At 41.4% G+C, this 21,226-nt stretch overlaps 1 protein-coding gene across 22 annotated transcripts in view; it reads right to left on the bottom strand.

Moving 5' to 3' along the window:
• The window catches only part of ZMIZ1 (zinc finger MIZ-type containing 1), a 375,034-nt gene that overhangs the window by 48,755 nt on the left and 305,053 nt on the right, over positions 1–21,226 (bottom strand). For all 22 annotated transcript variants that reach the window (XM_083502435.1, XM_083502431.1, XM_083502432.1 and 19 more), the window contains one exon: positions 5,495–5,630. In XM_083502435.1, coding sequence (XP_083358561.1) covers positions 5,495–5,630 — 136 coding nt within the window. The remainder of the gene's footprint in view (positions 1–5,494; positions 5,631–21,226) is intronic.

The following is a 21,226-nucleotide window of genomic DNA, read 5'->3' as shown; positions in this document are numbered from 1 at the left end:
TTGCTGTGTTGTGGTGGCAGCACACACACAGCTTAAGGCAAGGGTGCAGTTGTGGTGGTGGGGCTGGAAGCAGGGAGGGGGCTGGCATAGTGGGGATGGGGACATCATTGGGGCATTTTGCCAACAGCGGCTAAACATCTTGGGCCAGTCCTGCTCTGCACCTTAGCTCCCAACTACATTCCTTGAATCCCTGAGTTACGAGTCCTCAGGAAATGGGACAGTCCCATCTGCACCTGCTTCCTAATCTGATCTGCATCTTAGACGCAGGTAGATTCCTCATTCAAGCAAACATGGGTCTTCATGTGTTATATGAGGGGGAGACATAGGGCATACACAACACATTATTACTCTTGTTGTGTTCCTGTCTGAAAAGGGCCTGAGCATCACTTCATGTGAAAGAAAACCATGACTAGATTTACGTAACCATTTTTCTTGACTGCAAATCACTTCCTGTCCTCAAAACGGAATTGGGCCATAAGAGGAAACCATTTAACAATGCTACAGCTCATTATTAGAATCCATATTTTAATATTTTCTTTCTCACCCTTTTTTTAAAAAAATACAGCTGAACAACAGCACCAAAGCAGCCTACCCCTTCGCCAAATAAGTATATTCTTGGAGTTAACATTTATTCACCCAACAAAATTAATCTTCTCAGTTAATGTTCTCCGTGCTTGATTAATCTAGAGACTAGAGAATGCTTGATTATTATTATTTTTTGAGGGTGGGGGGGAGGAGGATATAGTGGGACCTTAATGAAAACCACCAAGTCCCCCTGGCTTCCTTTCAGTTTTAGCCAAATTGTGCCCACCCTTTTCTAGAAGCCTTCAAAAAGTAGCAGGTAACTTGGCAATTAAGACAGCCGTGTCATCTTCGTAGGAATGATTGCAAGCACTTGATTTCTGTAGGCTCAAATGTGTTGTGAATCAAGACCTATGCAGCCTCTCAGTTTCACTATCAGTTGAGGAAAAGGGGAGAGCGAAGCAGTTGCTTATCAAATGATTTTACCAAAATAAACTATGGTTTACGTATTACAAGAATGCAGTAAGTCTAAATTTAGCTTATGAATTGTAAGCACTGATGTCAGCTGTGGATACAGTTCCACTTCCAGGTCATGGTTCTTTCTGTATTTTTTTAAAAGGTTATTATGTTCTAGATATGATTCAACAAACCACATAATCAAAGGGGTTCTTCCTATGACTGGTACAAAAATATTAAAGCAAAAGGGAGTGAAATGGCCAAAATCCCTTCCTTGTCCTCAAGCTTGAAAAGAACACCTATATGATATTTCAGATGAATTTCATGGATGCCTAATAATGCTAATAAATAATAAAGCCCCTAACTGAATTAGTAGTTAATTTCATCTTCCATTTAATTTTATCAAACCTCTGGAATCAAATCACTTGTATTATTTTTAATAAAAAAAAAAACTTCATCTCTTTATTTTAATCAATTCTGATTTCTCTAAGAAAGCATCCGAATACGATCACTGGTTGTAAGGAAATTGCCATTTAATTAATATTGAAGGCAAATTTGGGGATGATAGGAGATAAAAAAGGAGCCAAAAAGACTTGCGATAACAGAAAATGCTGCAATGAGCAGCTGTGTGTTTGCAGACATTGTTACTGACACTGCAAAGCATTAACATGTGCTATACAAGCTGCAACAAGCACCTTACTAAGTGTACAAAGCACAACAGGGTAAGGAATGGCTCTGAATGACTACTAAGTAGATGCTCTTGTTGAAACCAGGACAGGGTTTGGTGTGCGCATGCCTTCTTTAATTTACAATTGTTTTTAAAAGCTTGATTTCGTCAGAAAATTATGCTCTAATTACCTGCTGCCAATTGAGTTCACATTAAGCATGTCAAGGTCTTCGCCTGACCATGCAAAGGGTTGAACTGCGGGTGGGGCACACAAACCCTGCCCCCAAAGTTTCTGAACTTACAAGTCTTCTCTTCCCTGTCTTATCAGGGTTCCTGATTGTGGACTGGTTCACTTAGAAATCCCCTTCAGACCTTCATGCTAAATGCACAAAGGTCTGCAGAGAAACCGTGTAGTAGCTGAAGCAGTTGGAGCTGGGTATAACATTCACCCTGGTTAAAATACTGTCTCTGCCACATACTCTCTTGCCTTAGACAAGTCTTCTCATGCTCCTCTGCAAACTGACCCGGCTGATGTGGGGCTAATTTAGATAATGCATGGGAATTGTTTTGAACATTTCAAATGTGCAACGTAAATGCAAAATATACATGCTAGACCTTCCTTTTTCATCTTTTCATTATTTTTTAGGATCAAAAGGAATATACTGGGCACAATTCAGCAATTTTAATTTTTAAAAATATTTTCTATATTGCCCTTAATTGCAAGTGATCCCAATGTAGTTTACACACAATCCAATGAAATCAATGCAAACCCAGGGCACAATTTGTTTTCAGTTCTGTACCCCTTCTACAGCTCAGCACACATATCCCACAAGCTACTTGAACATTTATTCTGAGTTTAAGACTGTGCAAATCCTAAAAAAACAACAATACTCCCAGTTCTCTCTTAAGATCACTTACTAGATTTACAGAAAAGCTTTGTCTTCTAAGCAACTCTGCCTCCAGAATTTAAATCTACACTTCAGCTGGGGACCATAAAATACTTCAGAGACTGTTTTCTCTGAACAGACTATTTTCTGATTCAGTTAATCTGGGAATTATAGCAATAATAACTGGTATATTTAATATAAACATCAGCAGCTGTATAATTGAATGCTGTTACCTTAGAAATCACATGCTCATTATACAATGAGGTTTCTGGGGGGAAATGGTACAAGTGCAAAATGTGCTGAATGTTGACATTCTCACGTGAATGCTGATAATCTCAGATGATGTGTGTGAATGTCCAAATGTAGAAATGTCATTACTTTTCAGACATTCACCACTGAATGCTGACAGGTGACTGTCAACATTTGAAGATGTATTCTTGAGCTTTCAAATATTCACAGAATTTGCCTCTGACAATCAATTTGAATGTGTGAATGTCACCAAAAATTGGAAACCTCACTGTAACATATTGATGGTTTCAGGGCACTAAAAAGTACCATATTTTTTGCTCTATAAGACTCACTTTTTCCATCCTAAAAAGGAAGGGGAAATGTGTGTGCGTCTTATGGAGCGAATGCAGGCTGCACAGCTATCCCAGAAGCCAGAACAGCAAGAGGGATTGCTGCTTTCACTGCGCAGCGATCCCTCTTGCTGTTCTGGCTTCTGAGATTCAGAAATTTTTTTTCTTGTTTTCCTCCTCCAAAAAGTAGGTGTTTCTTGTGGTCTGGTGCGTCTTATAGAGCAAAAAATACGGTACATATTTTTTCAGAATTGAAAGATCTATTTATAATATCCTTAGAAAGAGGTACTGTGAACTCTTTAATATAACTGTCAGCTAGAACATGTGGATATCATTTCCTTGAGATCATGGCCCTCAATTCTTCTTCTTCAACATTTGTGGAATATTTCATATATTTTATATTCATGCAACTGCCTGGCTGCCTACTTCTAGCCAGTTCGCCAAGCTTTCTTTGTCCTAGAGCTACCACCACACATATAGGGAGAAAAGGACCTCCAAGCTTCCATTCTGTGCAACTGGTCTCTTTCCTGTAACTTTTGAGTGTTTAAGAAAACATACAATAAATATGCCCCTGGGAGCTTATGTCCTTGCTTATTTTTTTCACTCATCACTCAAATGTGCATGGGAAGGAAAGGGGCAAAAGAGAGGGGAGGGAATCCAGATAACTTTGACTAGACAGCAGGAAAAAAAGGACAACACTCTGATCTTTTGAGTACAATTATAATGAGGGCAGATCACAGAATATCCTCAGTGAGAAGCTTGTAACAAAAGACCACAGAGAGAGGGAAATTTGATGGGTTTGGTTAAGTGACTCTCATGACAATGTGTGCTGTGTTAAAGTGGGGACCCTTCCTGCCTTGTGATGTAACCTTGCCACCTTGTGCTGCTGATAGGGTTAAGTGTATGGAGGGATTGTGGATCAGCAAGTAAAACAGGAGAGTCTTAGTGCTGCAGAATGCAGGATCCTAAGTGGATGGTGGGCTAGAGCAGGAAATAAGTGGGAAGCAAGTGATACAAGAGAGAAAGGCAGAGAGAGGTGTTAGTGAGCTGAGTGGCCAAGGACTCTGAGCAGAGCCAAATGAGAGTGGAGGGTGCTGCAGACCCACTTCCTTGCTGACTTCACTTCTGCTTTTTGGGGTACATCACCCAAAAATGATTCAGAAAGTTTCAGGTAGAGCTTCCTTTTCCAAATGACCCTCTCGCCCTGCTTGTTTGCTCAAAGGATGGAGCAGAGAAAGGGAAAAGAGGGTGCCATGTTGAAATAAGCAAATTCTCCGAACGCCTTGAATTAACAGAAAGAAAACCTGAGATCTTTTTATTTAGGAGGGGGATATCTCAGGGGGATATTTTTCAAACCCAATCCAAGAGCTTAGAAAAATTATTTGCTCTGCCCACCCCACCCCTATACAAGCTGGTGGAGAAGTTTTCTTCCATTGGCTTAAACTGACAAGGATGGGAGAATCCGACAGGAACAAAACCTGAGGCTGAAAGAGGGGCTCCTTTCCTCCTGGGCCTCAGCAAGTGGAGGGAGGCCCCTCTGCCTCCCACACCCTCAGATTTCAGCCATGCAGGGTTTCTAAACTCCCCACGCAAGCTAATGGAACGAAGCCACTCCATTAGCTTCCATAACTTTGTCTGGGGTGGGAGGAGGAGAACCACGCAGGGCAAAACTGTCAGTTCTTCTCCAGCTTGGATTTCCATCTTAAGTGCCAAAGTGCAAGCATTTGGAGCCACTCACTCCTTTCCATAACCCCCCTATACTGATTGGTCTCATTTGCATGCAAGGCTGGCCAAAATCCATGGTTAGGGAAATTGGCCGATGAATGCAGTTGAAGAAATCTCCACCTGGCTCTTCACTTCCTAGAGCAGGGAAACATAACCTGGGGCATCTGGTTTAGCGTTAAGTATGAACCAGTACTCATGGTTTGTTGGAGAGAAACAAACCTCTGGTTCACATGTTGACACTAAACCAGCTGCTCCTGGGTGTGTTTCCCCACTCCAGGAAGAGAGGAGCGGCTTGTGAATTGGCTCATCTCCCCAAGTATAATTCCTGGCCACCAATACATCTGAACATGGCCATTCCACACAGATCAGAAATATAAGAAATAATTTACTAAATAAGAGGAATTCAGCAATGTGGAATCCAAAGAGGCTGAGGTTCAAGTTTGATCAGAACACATACTCATGCACTTCACATCAGTGCCTGGTGCAAATGTAGCAGAGTTATAGCCAAGCTTCCAAATGCTTGGATTTCTATCGCTCTTTCCTGCGTATAAAATGCAGCTATTTCCCCTACTTAGCAGCAGGCATTCCAGTTAAACCACCGATCACAGTAACTAATGCTGTGTGTGCTCTTGCAGGGCAAAGGCCTGCATGGGACTCACCTGTGTGAAAGGGAGGGTTTCATGGAGCTCATGGGCGGCTGCATGGGGAGCTTCCCAGGAGGGTCGTTTTGCCGACTTTTCTGGTGACGCAGCAGCAAGAGTCGTCCCAGCTCCTCACACCACGACGAGAGCAGCGCTGGAAACAAAAACACAAAAGTGGTTAGAAGAATGAATTCTGTATTACAGTCACGAACACACACACATATATGGAGAAGAATATTGTTTAGATATTTACCAGTATAATGCTTACAATAAAAACCCAAGCAACTCATCACCCCTGACCATTGGCTATAGTAGATGGGGCTGATGGGAGCTGGAATTTAAGATCATATGGAGTGCCACAGGTTCATCTCTGATATAAACTGTTTTATTAAACTTTATTCTGAAGTATTCTGCTGTAATTTCATTTGCCTTGGTGATTAAAACCTTGGTCCACCAAAATTGTGTACCATAACCCTCTTCTTCCTTCATTTCTGTCCTTTCTAGCCTTACCACTTCATTTGAAATCAGAATAGTCTCCAGTTATTATTTAAAGCAATTTTTAAAATGCAAGGCCTTATTTTAGTGTTTAGCACCTTGAGAAATGACTACATTTCATGGGCTGCACCAAGTTTTCGAAAGCAAAATATTTTCAGCATGAAAGGAAGGCTTTGGCAACTCCTGTGATACAACCCCCCCCCCAATTTTCCACTGTCATGTCTTTCAACATAATTCAGCTACATGGTCCCAGACCATCAGAGATCATGTAGTCAGCATGATGACGTGACGTCACAAACCCAGACAGATTTGGATATGAGAAAATACCACCATGCCCACTGATTAAGAAGTTAAGAAACACCGATCTCACTAGTTGCTGGTCCCTGGTTTAAAACTGGGTAGGTATAACAACTGAAGGGTGAGGAAGCTCACTGTTTTTTCTTTCTTTTAGAATTTCTATATCCCCTCTTCACTTTTAGTGATTAATCCCTTAACGACAGCATGCACACTATTCTCTGGACTAATGCATTCTAAGCACAGAGAACTACTGTGAGCTCCTTCTCTCTATTAGCCAAAGAATCTGTCAACAAGCATTTGATCAAATTGTGCTCACCCTTTATCCCTGGCACATTATTACTAATGTGCCAGCAACAAAGGGTACTCGCCCTCCCTCTTTCCCCTCTCTTTTATGTTGCCTGGAGATAACAATCACTATCTAACATTACACTGTGGCCACTTGAGTTCTGAGGGGGAAAGCAGGGGGAGAAATGAACAAAGTGTTCTGGAAAAACTGTAAATGCAGCCAGTGTTGGCATAAAAGCAAATGCAGAGCACCTCCACACAAGCTGAACGCAATTACGGTGGTGTCGAATGGAAACCATCCATCTTAAGTGTAGCTTTGATGCAAGGGGTGAGTTGTTCCTCAAATGTGAGCATATAATGCTCTCAGCAAATAAAGATAAAAGGAGGAAGCAGTCTAATGATTCTGTGACATGAATCTGCAAAGGAGTGCCAGTAAACCTGCTTTGCAGTGGGAGACAGACAAGGGGAAAAGCAGGAGAAGGAGTGGCAACAGCAGAATACCACCTGGTTAGCTGAAAGAAAGTTTTCCCTCACCCAGCGTAAACAAGGTGAGATCAATATCCATGAAAGTAAATATCTGATTCATATATGTTGCAACTGTGAAACGTAAAACATCACAGCATGGCCGTCCTTTAGGTAGATGCGTCATACATCTGTGTTTGTGGTAGGTGGCTGTTTGGGTTTTGTTAAAGGAAGAATTTCAGGGAAGAGAGAAATTGAAATTACTCATTGCCATCTTTTACTTCTGGGATTTCTGGACATTTCTATGAAGGCAGAAATATTATGACACCCATGGTAGGGAGAAATGGCCTCCATGTGTTAGCAAAGGCTCAATCCTGGAGTACAAGTACTTGGGGAAGTTCTCTTGCACAAACATCACAGAAATCAACAGGAGCTCTGCAAGATCTCCCACTCTGCTGTCCTTCAATCCAACATGAAGCACATGCCTCTCAATTGAACTGGTGTTATTTTATTTTTAATACTCATAAATTGCCTCTCCATGTTAACTATGAGCCCATAGTTATGCTGAGGCATTAAAGCACACTGAAAACAGCTAAAACGAGCAAATCAGAAGTGCATTTAAATGCAACAACTCCAAAAACTGAGTTTCTCAGTTACACTAATCCTCAGCAAAGACTGAAGGAGGCCAGCCTCTCCACAGAGGGCACCAACCAAGGCAACAGTATCCTGTGCTCTCATTGGCTAGCGTTTCTCGGTTTTTGGCAGGTGTACTAGTTAGAGACAGAAGGGAACCTTGGCCCCCAGAATTCAACCCACTTGTGATTATTCCTCCAAAGCACCTGTATTTCTTGCCCGCTCCCTGGTTATAATTACAATTTCGTTTATCAACAACAAAATGGTCTAAAGCCACAAGTCTCTTTTAAAATGTGTGTTGATTACACAGCAATAATGAGGGGACATAAAACAGTAAATGCAACAATGCTCTTAAAAAGTTTTTCTTTTTTTGCATGAGTAATTTATATCCTGAACGTATGTAACAGTGGGACTGAAAACCCTGCCAAGAATCTTTTCCCCTACTGAAATGTGAAATGGTGCCGTTATTGCTCTTTTCCACCTCCTCCAAAGTCTTTGTGACTGAACATTAAATGAGCATAGACCGGAAACAAAAGCATATCCTATCTTCTCCCACTGCCGCAGAAGATTGACAGGGAGGAAACGTAAGAGTTTCCAGACCGCTCTCTGCTACAGAAGCCTGCCTCCACTGTACCAGGCTGCATGTGGCCCAGGAAAATTGAATACACACAGGCCACCCACAGACCCATCTGGTGCAGCTGGATTTTGAAGAACATGACCATGCTCTGCCCATTCCAGTAAGATGAAACAAACAGAAAATTAATTTGCAGATTACTCTATTCATCTTTAGCATGCTTTAGCTGCCGCTTTTTTAGGCCCCAACTGTATTTAGGCACATCTCATCTCATTGAAACTCAAAGCACGAGAAACTCAGTATCACACTATAATGAACAGATAAAGCAGCAAGCACAAAGGACAGCCGCAGATGGTGCCAACAGTCAGTTTCTCCTTCTCACACAGAGCAGCCAAGCAGCTGCGTTTCCCCCATCCCCCCCCCTATAAAACAGGAGCACAGATTTTACAGATGGACCCTCTCAGCTCTACTTTCTGCTGCAGTTTAATGCCTGGATTTCAGCCCATTGCTACGCTGCATTGCTTTCGGCATTGCAGAACTGAACATTAAGAACCATCTCCCTCTTGACTTCCTTCCCTTAAATGAAGAAAGTTGTCCTTTTGGCTGAAGCACTCAAAGACAGCCTGATCTCCACCCCACCCCACTGGCCACCCCAATCCTTCAGCCACCAAGGTTTCCCCTGTACGTCACAGGACAGGGAAAGGTTGACAGTTTTAAAACCGACCTACAATAAATAATCTGCAAGGCTGATGGGCACAAGAGGTGGCCAAGATTTTTCACTTGATAAAAACTCAAGACATGGTCAAACTTGGGGTGCTAACTGATGGTTCTGGATAAGTGTTTTATTTTGGGGGAATTAAGAAAGAAAGCAGAGCTTATTTGTGTACAAACATCTACTCTATGCAACATTAAATATTGACAGTTGAGACCTTGTCAAACAGATGAAAAGGGGAGCAATCGGTAGAGATTAAATACCCTAATCTATTTTGTGCCTAAACAGGTACAATCTTCAGTCAAGCAAGAAAGAATCTAGAGGTTCATCAGACTGTCCAGAAAAGTGGAAGGATCAGACAGTACAGGTTTTAACGGATTGTGCCACATATTGCATAATGCTCCTACATACAGAAAACAAGAAGCCCACAGAGAAGACTAGGCCAGAACCCTCCTCTCTGATAGATGGCAAGAATTATAATTCAAATCTACAATTCCCCACCTCAAGACTGAGGTAGTCTTGAACCACAAGAGCTCCGTGCTTGGAATGAAGAAAAATTCTAAACTACACCTGAAAATATTTCCCACAGGATAGTACAGTAGTCAGCTAAGTTTTACTCAGTGCAGATCTATTGAAATTAGTGGGCCCAGTTTAGTTGATTACCACCCATAATTTTGTGGTGAACTAAAGATGGATTAAATTCATTTTGGAACAAAACTTTGAATGATTTCTAGTTCATCTTCCAGTTCATCCCCTCCACCCATTATAGTATTATAGTTCCAATACTATGTTTATATTAGGGCTATTAACTAATCATATAATGTTTCTTATTATTCACCTATCTTTTAACCAAATTAAAATAGTTTAAAAATGTAAATAAATTTGCATATTACCCCAAACCTCAACATATGTGCCCTTTTGATATTAAAAGAAGTATAAGACAATTGACAATTTAATACACAACTATAGCCATTGTAATTTCCAATTACAGTAGGCAAAATAGTTCGGAAAAATAGAAACAAGGGCCTTCTTAAACTACAATCCCACCAATGAAAACTTGCCCTCCCTGTTAATTTTTTTCTGAGCAATTAATCAAGCTTGACATGACTGATCTACTAACTAAAGCTTGAAACCTTTCTTTAGAGATCTTTAAACAAGGGTGTGGTTCCCCAGTGACCATTCCTTTCAAAATGAATACTTCAAAATGAAGAGCTTACATCTGTTTTCATGCTTATTTTATGAAACAAAACAATGGGGGCAGTTAATGCCTTCAAATCAGGAGATTTAATAATAGACAGGGCCAATAAATTCCCTCTTTTTTTGGGGGGGGTGTAGGCAGGACTCAGGATGAATGGCAAAGAGGCTCAGTGACCAGAAGTCACTGCTAAATTTGCTAATGTGCGCCAAGCTAACACAACACATGTGACTATTGATTCTGGAACCATCAGGCATAGCTGCTGTGCTGCAAAACGCTGTGGTAAGCATCTACGAGAGACTAAATGAACGAACGGACTCCCTGGAAAGTGAAATACAGAGGCTCATGGTGCTAATCTATTTACCCATTATGATACCCTAGTATTAGTTACAGTTTATCACCTCAGTAAATTACCGCCTCTTGTTAAGAAACGTGCTTCAAGGTGCGACAAACTGTTATTTATAGGCGTACACTATATTTACAGCTAGAAAGGCAGGTGAGGAAGGGGCAGGACAGCAGCTCAGTCATTTCAATGCCTTTTGCTTCCCAGGAGACAGCGGGGAAAGCACAATAGGATTACAGCTTCTTGCTGCGGTTAAGCTGCAGCAAGAGTTCAATAGGCAGCACAGCACTATTTCCTTCTTGGCTGCTCCAGGAAATCTTTAAAGAAGATGCAAGGTTTGGTTGTGATAAATGCATCTCTGCATTGATTGCTTTTCATTCACAGCAAGTGGAGCCATCCAATGCTAATGGATGCACTGCTATAGGCAAAACAAACCAATAAGTGCTTCCACCACCACCACCCCCTTAATGGCACCCTTTACAGATGTGCAATCCTGCATACTGCACAGTGTACTTTATGCCATGGAAGATTGCTGAGCAGTTGCAGAAACGGTTCACACAGTTGCTGCATCACTGCAAAAACTTAAATCCTGTTTACAAAGACAGAAAACAGAGCAGCTTGGGCAAAAGAGCGTTGTCTTGGTCACAAAATAGTTGCAACATTTTAAGTGCCATACTGGAAAAATTCAAAAGACACTGTCCGTCAGGCACGCATTTCAAATAGCTATGCAACAAAACATTATTTATTTAACTTTCATCTTTATTATCTACACCTTCCTCTGAGGATCACAGAGTTATGGGGTTATACCTGGACGTATGGCAGCCCTACACAACGCCATTTATGAGTTTATATTATATAAACTGGATTGCCACTGTCCAGAGAAGCCAAAGTGATGCCCTTCAGATATTGTCTGACTCCAACTCCCATTGGCCTCAGCCACTTTGCTCAGCTGTCATGTAGGATCCGAGCTGTCGTCCAACAACAATGGATGAGCACTGTGTTACTCCTGCCATACCCTACTGGCAAGAGGTCAGGAAACCTGGCAGACACCTCTGGACCCTAGCCCACTGCCCAACCCCACCCCACCCATCTACTAACACTACTGATGGCCAGCCTGGTTCTCAGCCACATAGCCGCTTGCTGGCTGTCCCAGACAGAATTTAGACTCTAATGTTAGACTCTAATCTATATCTAGACCCTTAAGTAAATCATTGTTGGATGTATTTTCAAAAGAGACTGAACAGCCAGGACTCCTGCAGTGCTTGAAGTGAATGAAATGGCAGGTGCTCCGCACCTTTAAACCACAAGCCAATTTTCTGTAAGCACCAATATGGATTTAAGAGCTTAACGGCACACACATGGATTTCAAAATTTGCTCTGTCTTCAGCAGATTACTTATATATATTACAATGGCAGAAGGGAAAGGGAGAAGGAAAAGTCTAATAATGGCCTTTTATATGAATTTTCCAGAGAAGTATTCCATAAACACACTGTATATTGCAACAATTATTAATACACCTCTTCTTTCAAAAGTGAAAGGAGAACAGGGGCGCATTAATTCCTATTAATTCAGAGGCATAATAGTTCAAACGGGGAAGGGGACAAGTATTCTACTGCCAAATTCATTTTCTGAAGTATCCAGGCCTCAGCCTCTCTGACCTGAGAAAACCTTTGCTTCAGACTCTCTTGTTTGCTCTCCCTGTCAATTCATGGACCAACAAGGACAGAATCAGGCAGCTTACTCCCATAGTCTCCAATTCCCATTTCAGTCCACAGAGCCTATTTGACACCACCTGGATGGGATGGCCTCAGCATGCTCCCACTCCTTCTCTGAAATGGGAGTTTAGGTTGAGGCAGAAAGTAGCCCATATTTGATGGGGAATCTCCCTTGAAGCCATATGGCAGGTACAATTAACAGTTTTCTGGCCTGAGGGTAACATGCGCTCTTGGGGGATGTATTCGAGCAGTGTGTATATCAGACCAATACACACTCTTTCACACACAAACTTGTCACATGCACACACATAGTGGACACATGGGCACACACACACAGGAGCTGATCCATACATATCTTCAGAGGAGGAAGACAATTGCCCACTCAAATGATCCATTTGATGGCTGGGGAGAGGGCTCCACCCACTCCAGCACTGTCTACCTTTCCCTTCCTTTTTACAACTGATGCCCAAATTGGGGCGGGGATCACCATCCTTATTCCTAACATCTTTTCTTAGAGCACCCTTACCCAACCCAGGGCTCTCTAAATCATGGGCAGGCAAACTAAGGCCCGGGGGCAGGATCCGGCCCAATCACCTTCTAAATCTGGCCCGCGGACGGTCTGGGAATCAGCGTGTTTTTACATGAGTAGAATGTGTCCTTCTATTTAAAATGCATCTCTGGGTTATTTGTGGAGTCTGCCTGGTGATTTTACATGAGTAGAATGTGTCCTTTTATTTAAAATGCATCTCTTGGTTATTTGTGGGGCATAAGAATTCATTCATATTCCCCCCCCAAAAAAAATATAGTGCGCCCCCCCCACAAGGTCTGAGGGACAGTGGACCGGCCCCCTGCTGAAAAAGTTTGCTGACCCCTGCTCTAAATGTTCGGACTACAACCCCCATCAGCAGATTTGACAGCAGTGCTGGCTGGGGCTTCTGGAAGCTATACCTGATGGAGTGCACCAGGCTGAGAAAGGCTGCTTTTGAAGCTGCTGACTACAGCATTAACTGGGTATTGTGTAAAATCTCATCATGTGCTGCTTCATACACAGCCAGAACAGAAAAGAAGACAATTGATTTCTTGGGCAGCTCTGTTAACGCCCCCCCCACCTCTCTAATTGACATGGCATCTCAATCATTGGGGGGAAAGTGTGTACCTCTGAAAGATACAGATTCAGAGAAAGAGGTGAGATAGGAAGGCGGCATTGAAGAATGCAGAAAGGATTCCACATGCTTTAAACTGCAGGACCCAACATCTTCCTCCTCCTCTAGATTCTGAGGTAGGTGCCGGGCCAGCAAATACAGACATCAAGAGCTTTGGAATTACTTAACAAGGCCAATCTTTCAATGGAAGGTGCTGGTGCCTTCTAACTCAGGGATGTGTGAATAACAGACTCAGATCCCATTATTAAGAAGGAGGAGAAACATAATTTTTACCATTAATTGCTGTCACAGTGCTTGACCCAGATGTACAGTGGTACCTCGGGTTACATACGCTTCAGGTTACATACGCTTCAGGTTACAGACTCCGCTTACCGAGAAATAGTGCTTCAGGTTAAGAACTTTGCTTCGGGATGAGAACAGAAATCATGCTCCGGCGGCGCGGGGGCAGCAGGAGGCCCCATTAGCTAAAGTGGTGCTTCAGGTTAAGAACAGTTTCAGGTTAAGTATGGACCTCTGGAACGAATTAAGTACTTAACCCGAGGTACCACTGTACTTTTTAAAATATCCCTGGCCTGTTTCAAACCATCAGTGACATCAACATAGTCAAAGCCCCTTCCCTCCGAACTGCACAAATCAAGCCAGCTTATTTTGGTTTTTTAAACATAGGCACACAAAATCTGAAGGAGCTTCTTCACAGCCAATGGTACTAGGGGCCTTCGGTAACCTATGAATTTACAGTTAATTTGAGATGTGAATCAGAAGAAGTAACTGATTTGTGCTTTTATACATTTATATTCTAACACCCAGTTTCACCTATATTTGTTTCTGTTTAAGATTGTGAGGTTGGTCAATGAGGTTCCTGGAATCATGGGAGAGAGGGCAATAAGGTATTAATCCAACCAGCTTGGTATTGTCAACTATGACTGTTACCAGCTCTCCAATTCTCCAGACATGGGTCTTTTCCTGCCACACCTGAAAGACGCCAGGAATTGAACATGGAACCTTTTTCATGCAAAGCATGTAATCTATTACTGAGCCGTCCCCCAAGCATATAACCCACATGGCAAAGGCCAAGTGACAGAAGATGTACACCAATCATTGCTTTAAAAAAAAAAAAAAAAAGGCCTGGTGGTAAACAGTGCCATTCTTGTAGGCAGTGTTGCATGGTAACTGGCATTAAAAATCTGGCACTCAACAGCAGTTAACATGGCATATACAGTGTCCATATTAGCCAAGCTGAATAATTAGAACCAGACAGGCTGTTGGCAGCAAATGCAGGATGCTTGCCGAAGTTTCAAAGCATCCCTAATTAGGAGGCAGAGCAGATAATGAAAGACACAACTCAGCCAAGTACAGGATCTTAGATAATTATTATACCCAACAAAGGAGATAGCAAATGTAAGAAAGAGACCATATGCGCACGTATGTGTTTCTACCAAAATATCACGGAAAGAAATAGTGTGGCAGATAAAACCTGCAAAGTATTACCAGTATGTTCAGGGAGTAGACGTCTGCTTTGTGCTAGAAGACAAGCCATGCCATTAGGCAAGAAACATAGGATGGTTTGTGTACGTTTGGAGGGCTAGTCCCATACAAACTAGTATCAATAGTTGAAACAATAAAATATGGGGTGAAACTGGGGCATAAATAATGTAAATGACTGTCCTGATAGTTTAAAGAATTCATCAAGGGACTTGAACCTGGCATTACCTGGAAGCTGGACCTGTTGTGGGCATTCCAAACAAAGAATGCCTTGGTAGATCACCTAGTCAGCAGAGGAACTAAAACAAGACAGGTCACCTAGCCAACAGAGGGTCTAAGAGAAGAAGAAAGCACAGCAGGAGATCCCATGTCCAAATAAATCCCTGCTCTCCTCGTGCCCTCCTGAGGGAGAGAGAGAGAGAGAGAGAGAGAGAGAGAGAGAGAGAGAGAGCGCAAGCCCAAAGCTCACACCAAATCTCACATGAGGGGAAACTTCCAGGAATATCAGAAAGAGAAGCCTAGGATGAAGTTACATGTCTGGTGGCAAATGCTGGATTGCTAGTCCCATGTCTACTGTCAAGCAGGCAAAATGGGATCAGACAGGTAAGAGGATGGTCATTTTCCTCTGCAACCCCCCCATCCACTGTCCCCACAATTTCCTGGGGTTCAAAACATGTTTACTGGGCAAATGGGAGGGAACAACTATGGGGGAAGTTGCAGGAGAAAAGTAGCAGTCGAGAAAAGGAAATCCTATATTTGACAGCACAAATCTAGTTTGAACCCAAGGCTTAATTTACATATACCTGGGATCCTTGGTTGCTCCCACAACAGGGAGATTCTGTGTAAAAGCTTCCACCCACATGGTTCTGCTAATAAAGAGATTTTAACAAAATGAACACAAGTGACACCTGACCCTTTATACAACACCTGACCAGAGACAGAGCAACTACAGAAGAGGGAACTAGATGATTGGTGGTAACCATAGGATTCCTTTCCCCAGGCTGTTGCTTTTCTTTTGCAATCCAATCTCGACCCCCCTCACCCACTGCTTTACAAATATATTTTAAAAAAATCTCTACAGCTTAATTTGTCGAACAAAAATTTTGCTCCCCCTGGAATAAGATTTTTAAATGAGAACATGGCACAATAGCTGAAGGCACTTGCTGAGGAAAGATTCTTATTTGCTAACATTTAAATAGGCTTAGCTAAGCATGGTAGGAGGAGCTCATTACAAGCACTGCTACAACATTCAGTCTGACAGGATGCTATTGATTAGAATATGAGAGACATAGTAAAGCAATATAACCATTAGGGAAACAGCTCAGATATTTCAGAAGAACGATAGTGCTGCAGCTCTTGGATCTCTCTGTCAGAGCAAGAAGACGAGACTAATGATTTCAATGACTGTGCTTTCTAAAACAGAAGATCATTAATTTGATCTAGGCAAACATTTAAACACTGCACATGCTTCTTTGGAAGTGGTTTTTTTAAAAATGTTAAATATGAGAAAATGAACATTTAAATGTGAAAATGATTATCTCCTTACTTAGAAAAGAGAATTTGGCCACAAGCAAAATATACAGAAAAACTGGAGCTTCGTAAGACATATAACACAATACAATAGAATAGCAGGTGGGATACACACTATTCCAACTTGTTCACGAAGGACTTTCTAGGGAGAAGCCCCAATCTGGTATGAATCTTGAGTATGTCTGCACTCCTACCCCACCCTGACAAAAGCAAGCAGTGAAATGGGTTGTACTGGGTTTACTTGAAGGTGGCATGTCCTGATACAAAGTTTATAAAGCCATACATGGCGTAGTCTGCAGACAAAGTAGATAGAGAGATGTTACCCTCCTTTCCTCATTAAGACCAGAAAGTGATTGGTGGGAGATTTAGGACAGACAAAAGGAAGTACACACAGCACACAATGAATTAACAATGAATGGTGGCCAGTGCCTTTAAGAATTTGAGGGAATTCTAGGGGAACAACAATGACCTCTCTCTGCCTAACTGGTTCCTGCCTCTAGGGGGAGTAAAACCTAACCTCAAGACTTCAAAACCAGACCTTTAAATCCTGAACATCCAAAATAAATTTATACTCTACTGGGGAACAGAGTCAAACAAGATATACTGGTCCCCATAATAAATACAGTGGTGCCTCGCAAGACGAAAAGAATTCGTTCCGCGAGTCTTTTCGTCTTGCGATGTTTTCCGTCTTGCGAAGCACGGTCCGTCACAACTGCGCCTCTTCAAGCGGCTTTTTTAAAAAAGCACAAGACGTTTTCGTCTTGCGAAGCAAGCCCATAGGGAAATTCGTCTAGCGAAGCAATGCAAAAACGGAAAACCCTTTCGTCTAGCGAGTTTTTCGTCTTGCGAGGTATTCGTCTTGCGGGGCACCACTGTACTTATTCACCTACATATATTAGCAAGGTATATAGTCCTAACCTTAAACACACGCACATACACGTACCTTAAACACACAACACAATAGGACATTAAGAATGATGCTGGTACACGCCATCAAAAATATACACATTTAATAAGTTACACTTCTAGACTTCCTTGAGTGATTCAACAGAACGTATTAGATGCCTCTCATGAGCATCCTTTATTTCATTTAAGGATGAAAGGGGAATTATTATTGCAGATCAGAAATTGTAGAGCAGTTAGAAAATTAAATAGAAAAGAAAATGACCAGTAATCTTCAAGACAGGCAAAATCACAAAGTGACCATTCTGGAACCTGAATTTTCATTTATCCATCTGCTTTATAAGCCTACCACATCCTAAAGATGGGTAACAACATACTTTATATTATTCTCCCACATTCTCCTCTTTCTCTCAAATAAAATAGACAAGACACATATAAAAATCCACCCCCAATACCAGCCAAGTATCAATCATGAAAGCCCAGCCAAAGGTATTCATATTCTATAAACTATAGATAGGTGAAATAATAGTCTGCTAATGTGTTCTGGAGACTTATAAAGGAGTTTGAACCGTCTCTTTCCCCCAAGCTGGTCCAGGACACGAATTTCCTTCTAATTCAGAGCCTTCCAAACCTTTCATGTTGGTAACACACTTTTTAGACATGCATCATTTCCACGACACAGTAGTTCACTTTTACTACCAAACCAGAGGTGAAACTACCCCCTTTCCAGCCCCGGGAGGAGCACGGGGAGCGTTCGCACAACACACATACACACTGCAGCTGACATACTAATATGTCGCGACACACAGTTTGGGAAGCTCTGTTTTCTAATTCCTCTGGCAGCATTCTTTCCATTTATTTATTTATATTTTAACTTATCTTTCAATTACAATATTGGGACACGAAGGGTGCTTTAAAAATTTCCAGTTTATATACAGTTTTAAACAAGGTTTAAACACAGACTAACTGTGTGAGCCTATACCAGTTTACTCAGAAGTAAGTCCCACCTAATTCAATGGGGTTTACTCCTAAGTAATCCTAACGTCTTAGCATCCTAACATCATGTTCAAATCCTGGTATTTCTATCTCATTCTGATGCTTGCACCATGTGCTAATTAAACCCCTTTTCAGATTGGTTGTCCACTTCCCATAGCTTCTATATGCATTTTCCCTTGCCATTCATTTACTCTGTTCTAAGTAACAATGCAGAAGATTCATGCATTACTTGACTGAATGCCTGATTGCCCCTCTTCGTCACTTAATTTCTGCCATTGCTATCTTCCACCCCACCACAGACTCTCTATTTATTTGATTCCTTTGTAAGCCTGTGTAGGTATCGCTTTAGGATCCGTATCCTGTTGGAGTAACTGGACATGATGAGAAGGAGGTAATTTCCTTCATGTACGTAAATCACCCCAGGTGCAAGGTGAGCCAAGCCATTGCTTTGGTAACAGCTCAGTGCCCTGACAACATCTGTGGTTAATGCATGCCAGCTCAGCAGTGTCTATTGGTCTGCTGTTTGTCTGTCTCTGTGTTAGTCAGTTACTTTGTATTGTATGCATCTGTATCTGTAAACCCCACAAGCTGTATATATATATCTCTGTCCAGAACTGTTTTACTGAGCCTTATCTTCTGCAGCAGTAAACTATCTGAACTGGTCTTTGCTTCTGTCTGGTGACTGGTATTGGGAGCAACTTACACTGCCTATCTTACTTGAAATTCCCAACACCGTATCCTGTTAAATGGGTTTCCATCTCCCACCATATATCATAAAGCAAAACTTGCTGTATATGTTGGACCATCTGGCAAAGAATTTCCCTGCCAGCAGCAACCATTGATATAGATATGGATGGTAGTGGTTAACAAAATGACTGGATGGCAGAAGAAACCTTTTGGTTTTGGACTAATGTGGTTGTTGTTTTTACCAACCCCCCCCCCCCCAGGCTAGAACCCAACACTTTAAAAAACACACATGCATTAAAAAGTATTATCGAGGACTGCACAAAGAACCATTTTAATGGCATTTAAGTATCATTTTTGTTCCAGATTATCTACTACAACCATAAATGCCACAATGAATTGTCAAGTGAAAACATAACTGACCGGTATTGCAAGGGGAAGTAGGGAGGTAGGTAGATATTTAGTTTATCTGTTTTTCAAAGAAAGGAAGGTGTGTGTATGTGAGATAATTAGAGGCCTTCAAAGAGGAGAGAATGAAAAGAATGAGTCTATTTAATTCAATGACTGGAAGAATGAGACTATAATGAGGCATAAAATCATTTTATAAAAAGGTAAATTGGCCTTTCATGTTCAAGTAGTCACACAATAGAATGAACTGGCCATTGCTGTGGAAATTAAATAATGTAGCAGAACTAAACAGAGAAACCTAATACTTGAGCAAACAAAATGTTAATATTTCAGGAATGAGCAAACTGCTAATTTTTATGGGACTTTCAAGCCCGTGTGATTGTGTGTGCATCTTTTGCAAATGTAGGAGTCTACAGAGCCCCCAAACTCCCTATTCCGTTGTTCATATTTTCTCTTTTCAAAACATGAAATTAATAATTTTGGGGGGAAAGAGATATGAAAAATAAAAAAAAACAATTATGAAATAGTTACAAAACTTTTTTAAAAACTGGAAAGCCATGAAGGAAACACAAATGCACGAGGAAACTAAATTTGGATGCAACATGCACAGTGCATGTATGGCCTGGGCTCCCAGTGATTAACAAAAAACCTCTAGCAATTGAGAAAGACTTGAAAAGTGTCCTGGGAAACTATGACAAACTATGAACTGAATTTTGACACACACAACAAAATAAACATATAAATAAAATAAATGGTAGTTACGTATGGGTGCCACCTCTGAGAGCACAACCATCACTGACACAATCTCAGTACAGGGAAAATGTCCAATTACATCAGGAGGTTACACAGATATGCAGTTTTTAGGGCCAAATTCAGTTATCCTAAAACAAACAAAACCCCAAAATAAAAAGTCCATTTAGCCAGAATCCCTCTAGAATGATGATGCCCAGGTCAAGGATGACCTACTGAGCATTTATAAATCTTGCATCGTTATTGAAGATACATTGTGGAAAGAAAGCCAGTGCTCTGTGAGTAAGTCCCTTTGGTAGGAATACAAGCAAAAATTGTCTGCAACTAAATGGAATAGATTCTTCCTAGGTTGTAAGTAAGGTACTAAACCAAATGTTTAGGAGATAATCAAACACGGTAGCCACAGGAGCAAGCGGTTCCATAGCCAGCTGCCATGTTAGTGGTCAAACAATGCAAGGTAAGCACTCTAGGTCTTTGGCAACCGATTACTATGAAAAATCTGTTTGATTTCCTAAGTGAGGTGAAGTGCGAAAACACCCTTTTAAGTGCAGGTTTTCAAGTCACCTGCCCTAAGTCTGCTAAGATTTTGACACATCTTGGATGAATTTGGCATGTAATTCCGCAGTAAATCGTAACAATTGTTCTGAGATTTATTGCTGTACTTTTCTTGTCTACATGATTATATCTTTGGCTGAAGCTTCCAGGCTGTAATTGTATGGTAACTCAATGTGTTTATGACTAGTGCTTATAATATCTTTGTTTCCTAAGGCATTCTTGTTTAACAAACAAGTATATAGTTCATTGGTAAAGAATAAACATACTAACAACAGTATGTATCATGTTAAGGTATAAGCTTAGGAAAATTAGCTGGGCAAACCAGGAGGAAATGCAAAATTCGGTGCTGCCGTTTTATCTTGCCTTATGGACAGCATGGCCAACCTGTTTCTGCTTCGTATGATGTACAAAAGAACACCCCATTTAAGCTCCACAGACTGTTAAACAAAATCAAAGTATAGAATTATCTTGCTTGCATTAATTTTAGATTAAAGCTTTTTCTTTTCTTTTTTTGGCTCAAGGGTTCATTGCCCCCCTGACAACCACATGCCAGCAAACATCTATGCA

This window comes from Podarcis liolepis, assembly GCF_965112155.1.
Source record: "Podarcis liolepis genome assembly, chromosome: 5".
NCBI classification, from domain to species: Eukaryota; Metazoa; Chordata; class Lepidosauria; order Squamata; family Lacertidae; genus Podarcis; species Podarcis liolepis.
The sequence above is the reverse complement of the archived record's forward strand: the minus strand, read 5'-3'. Positions and strand labels throughout refer to the sequence as shown.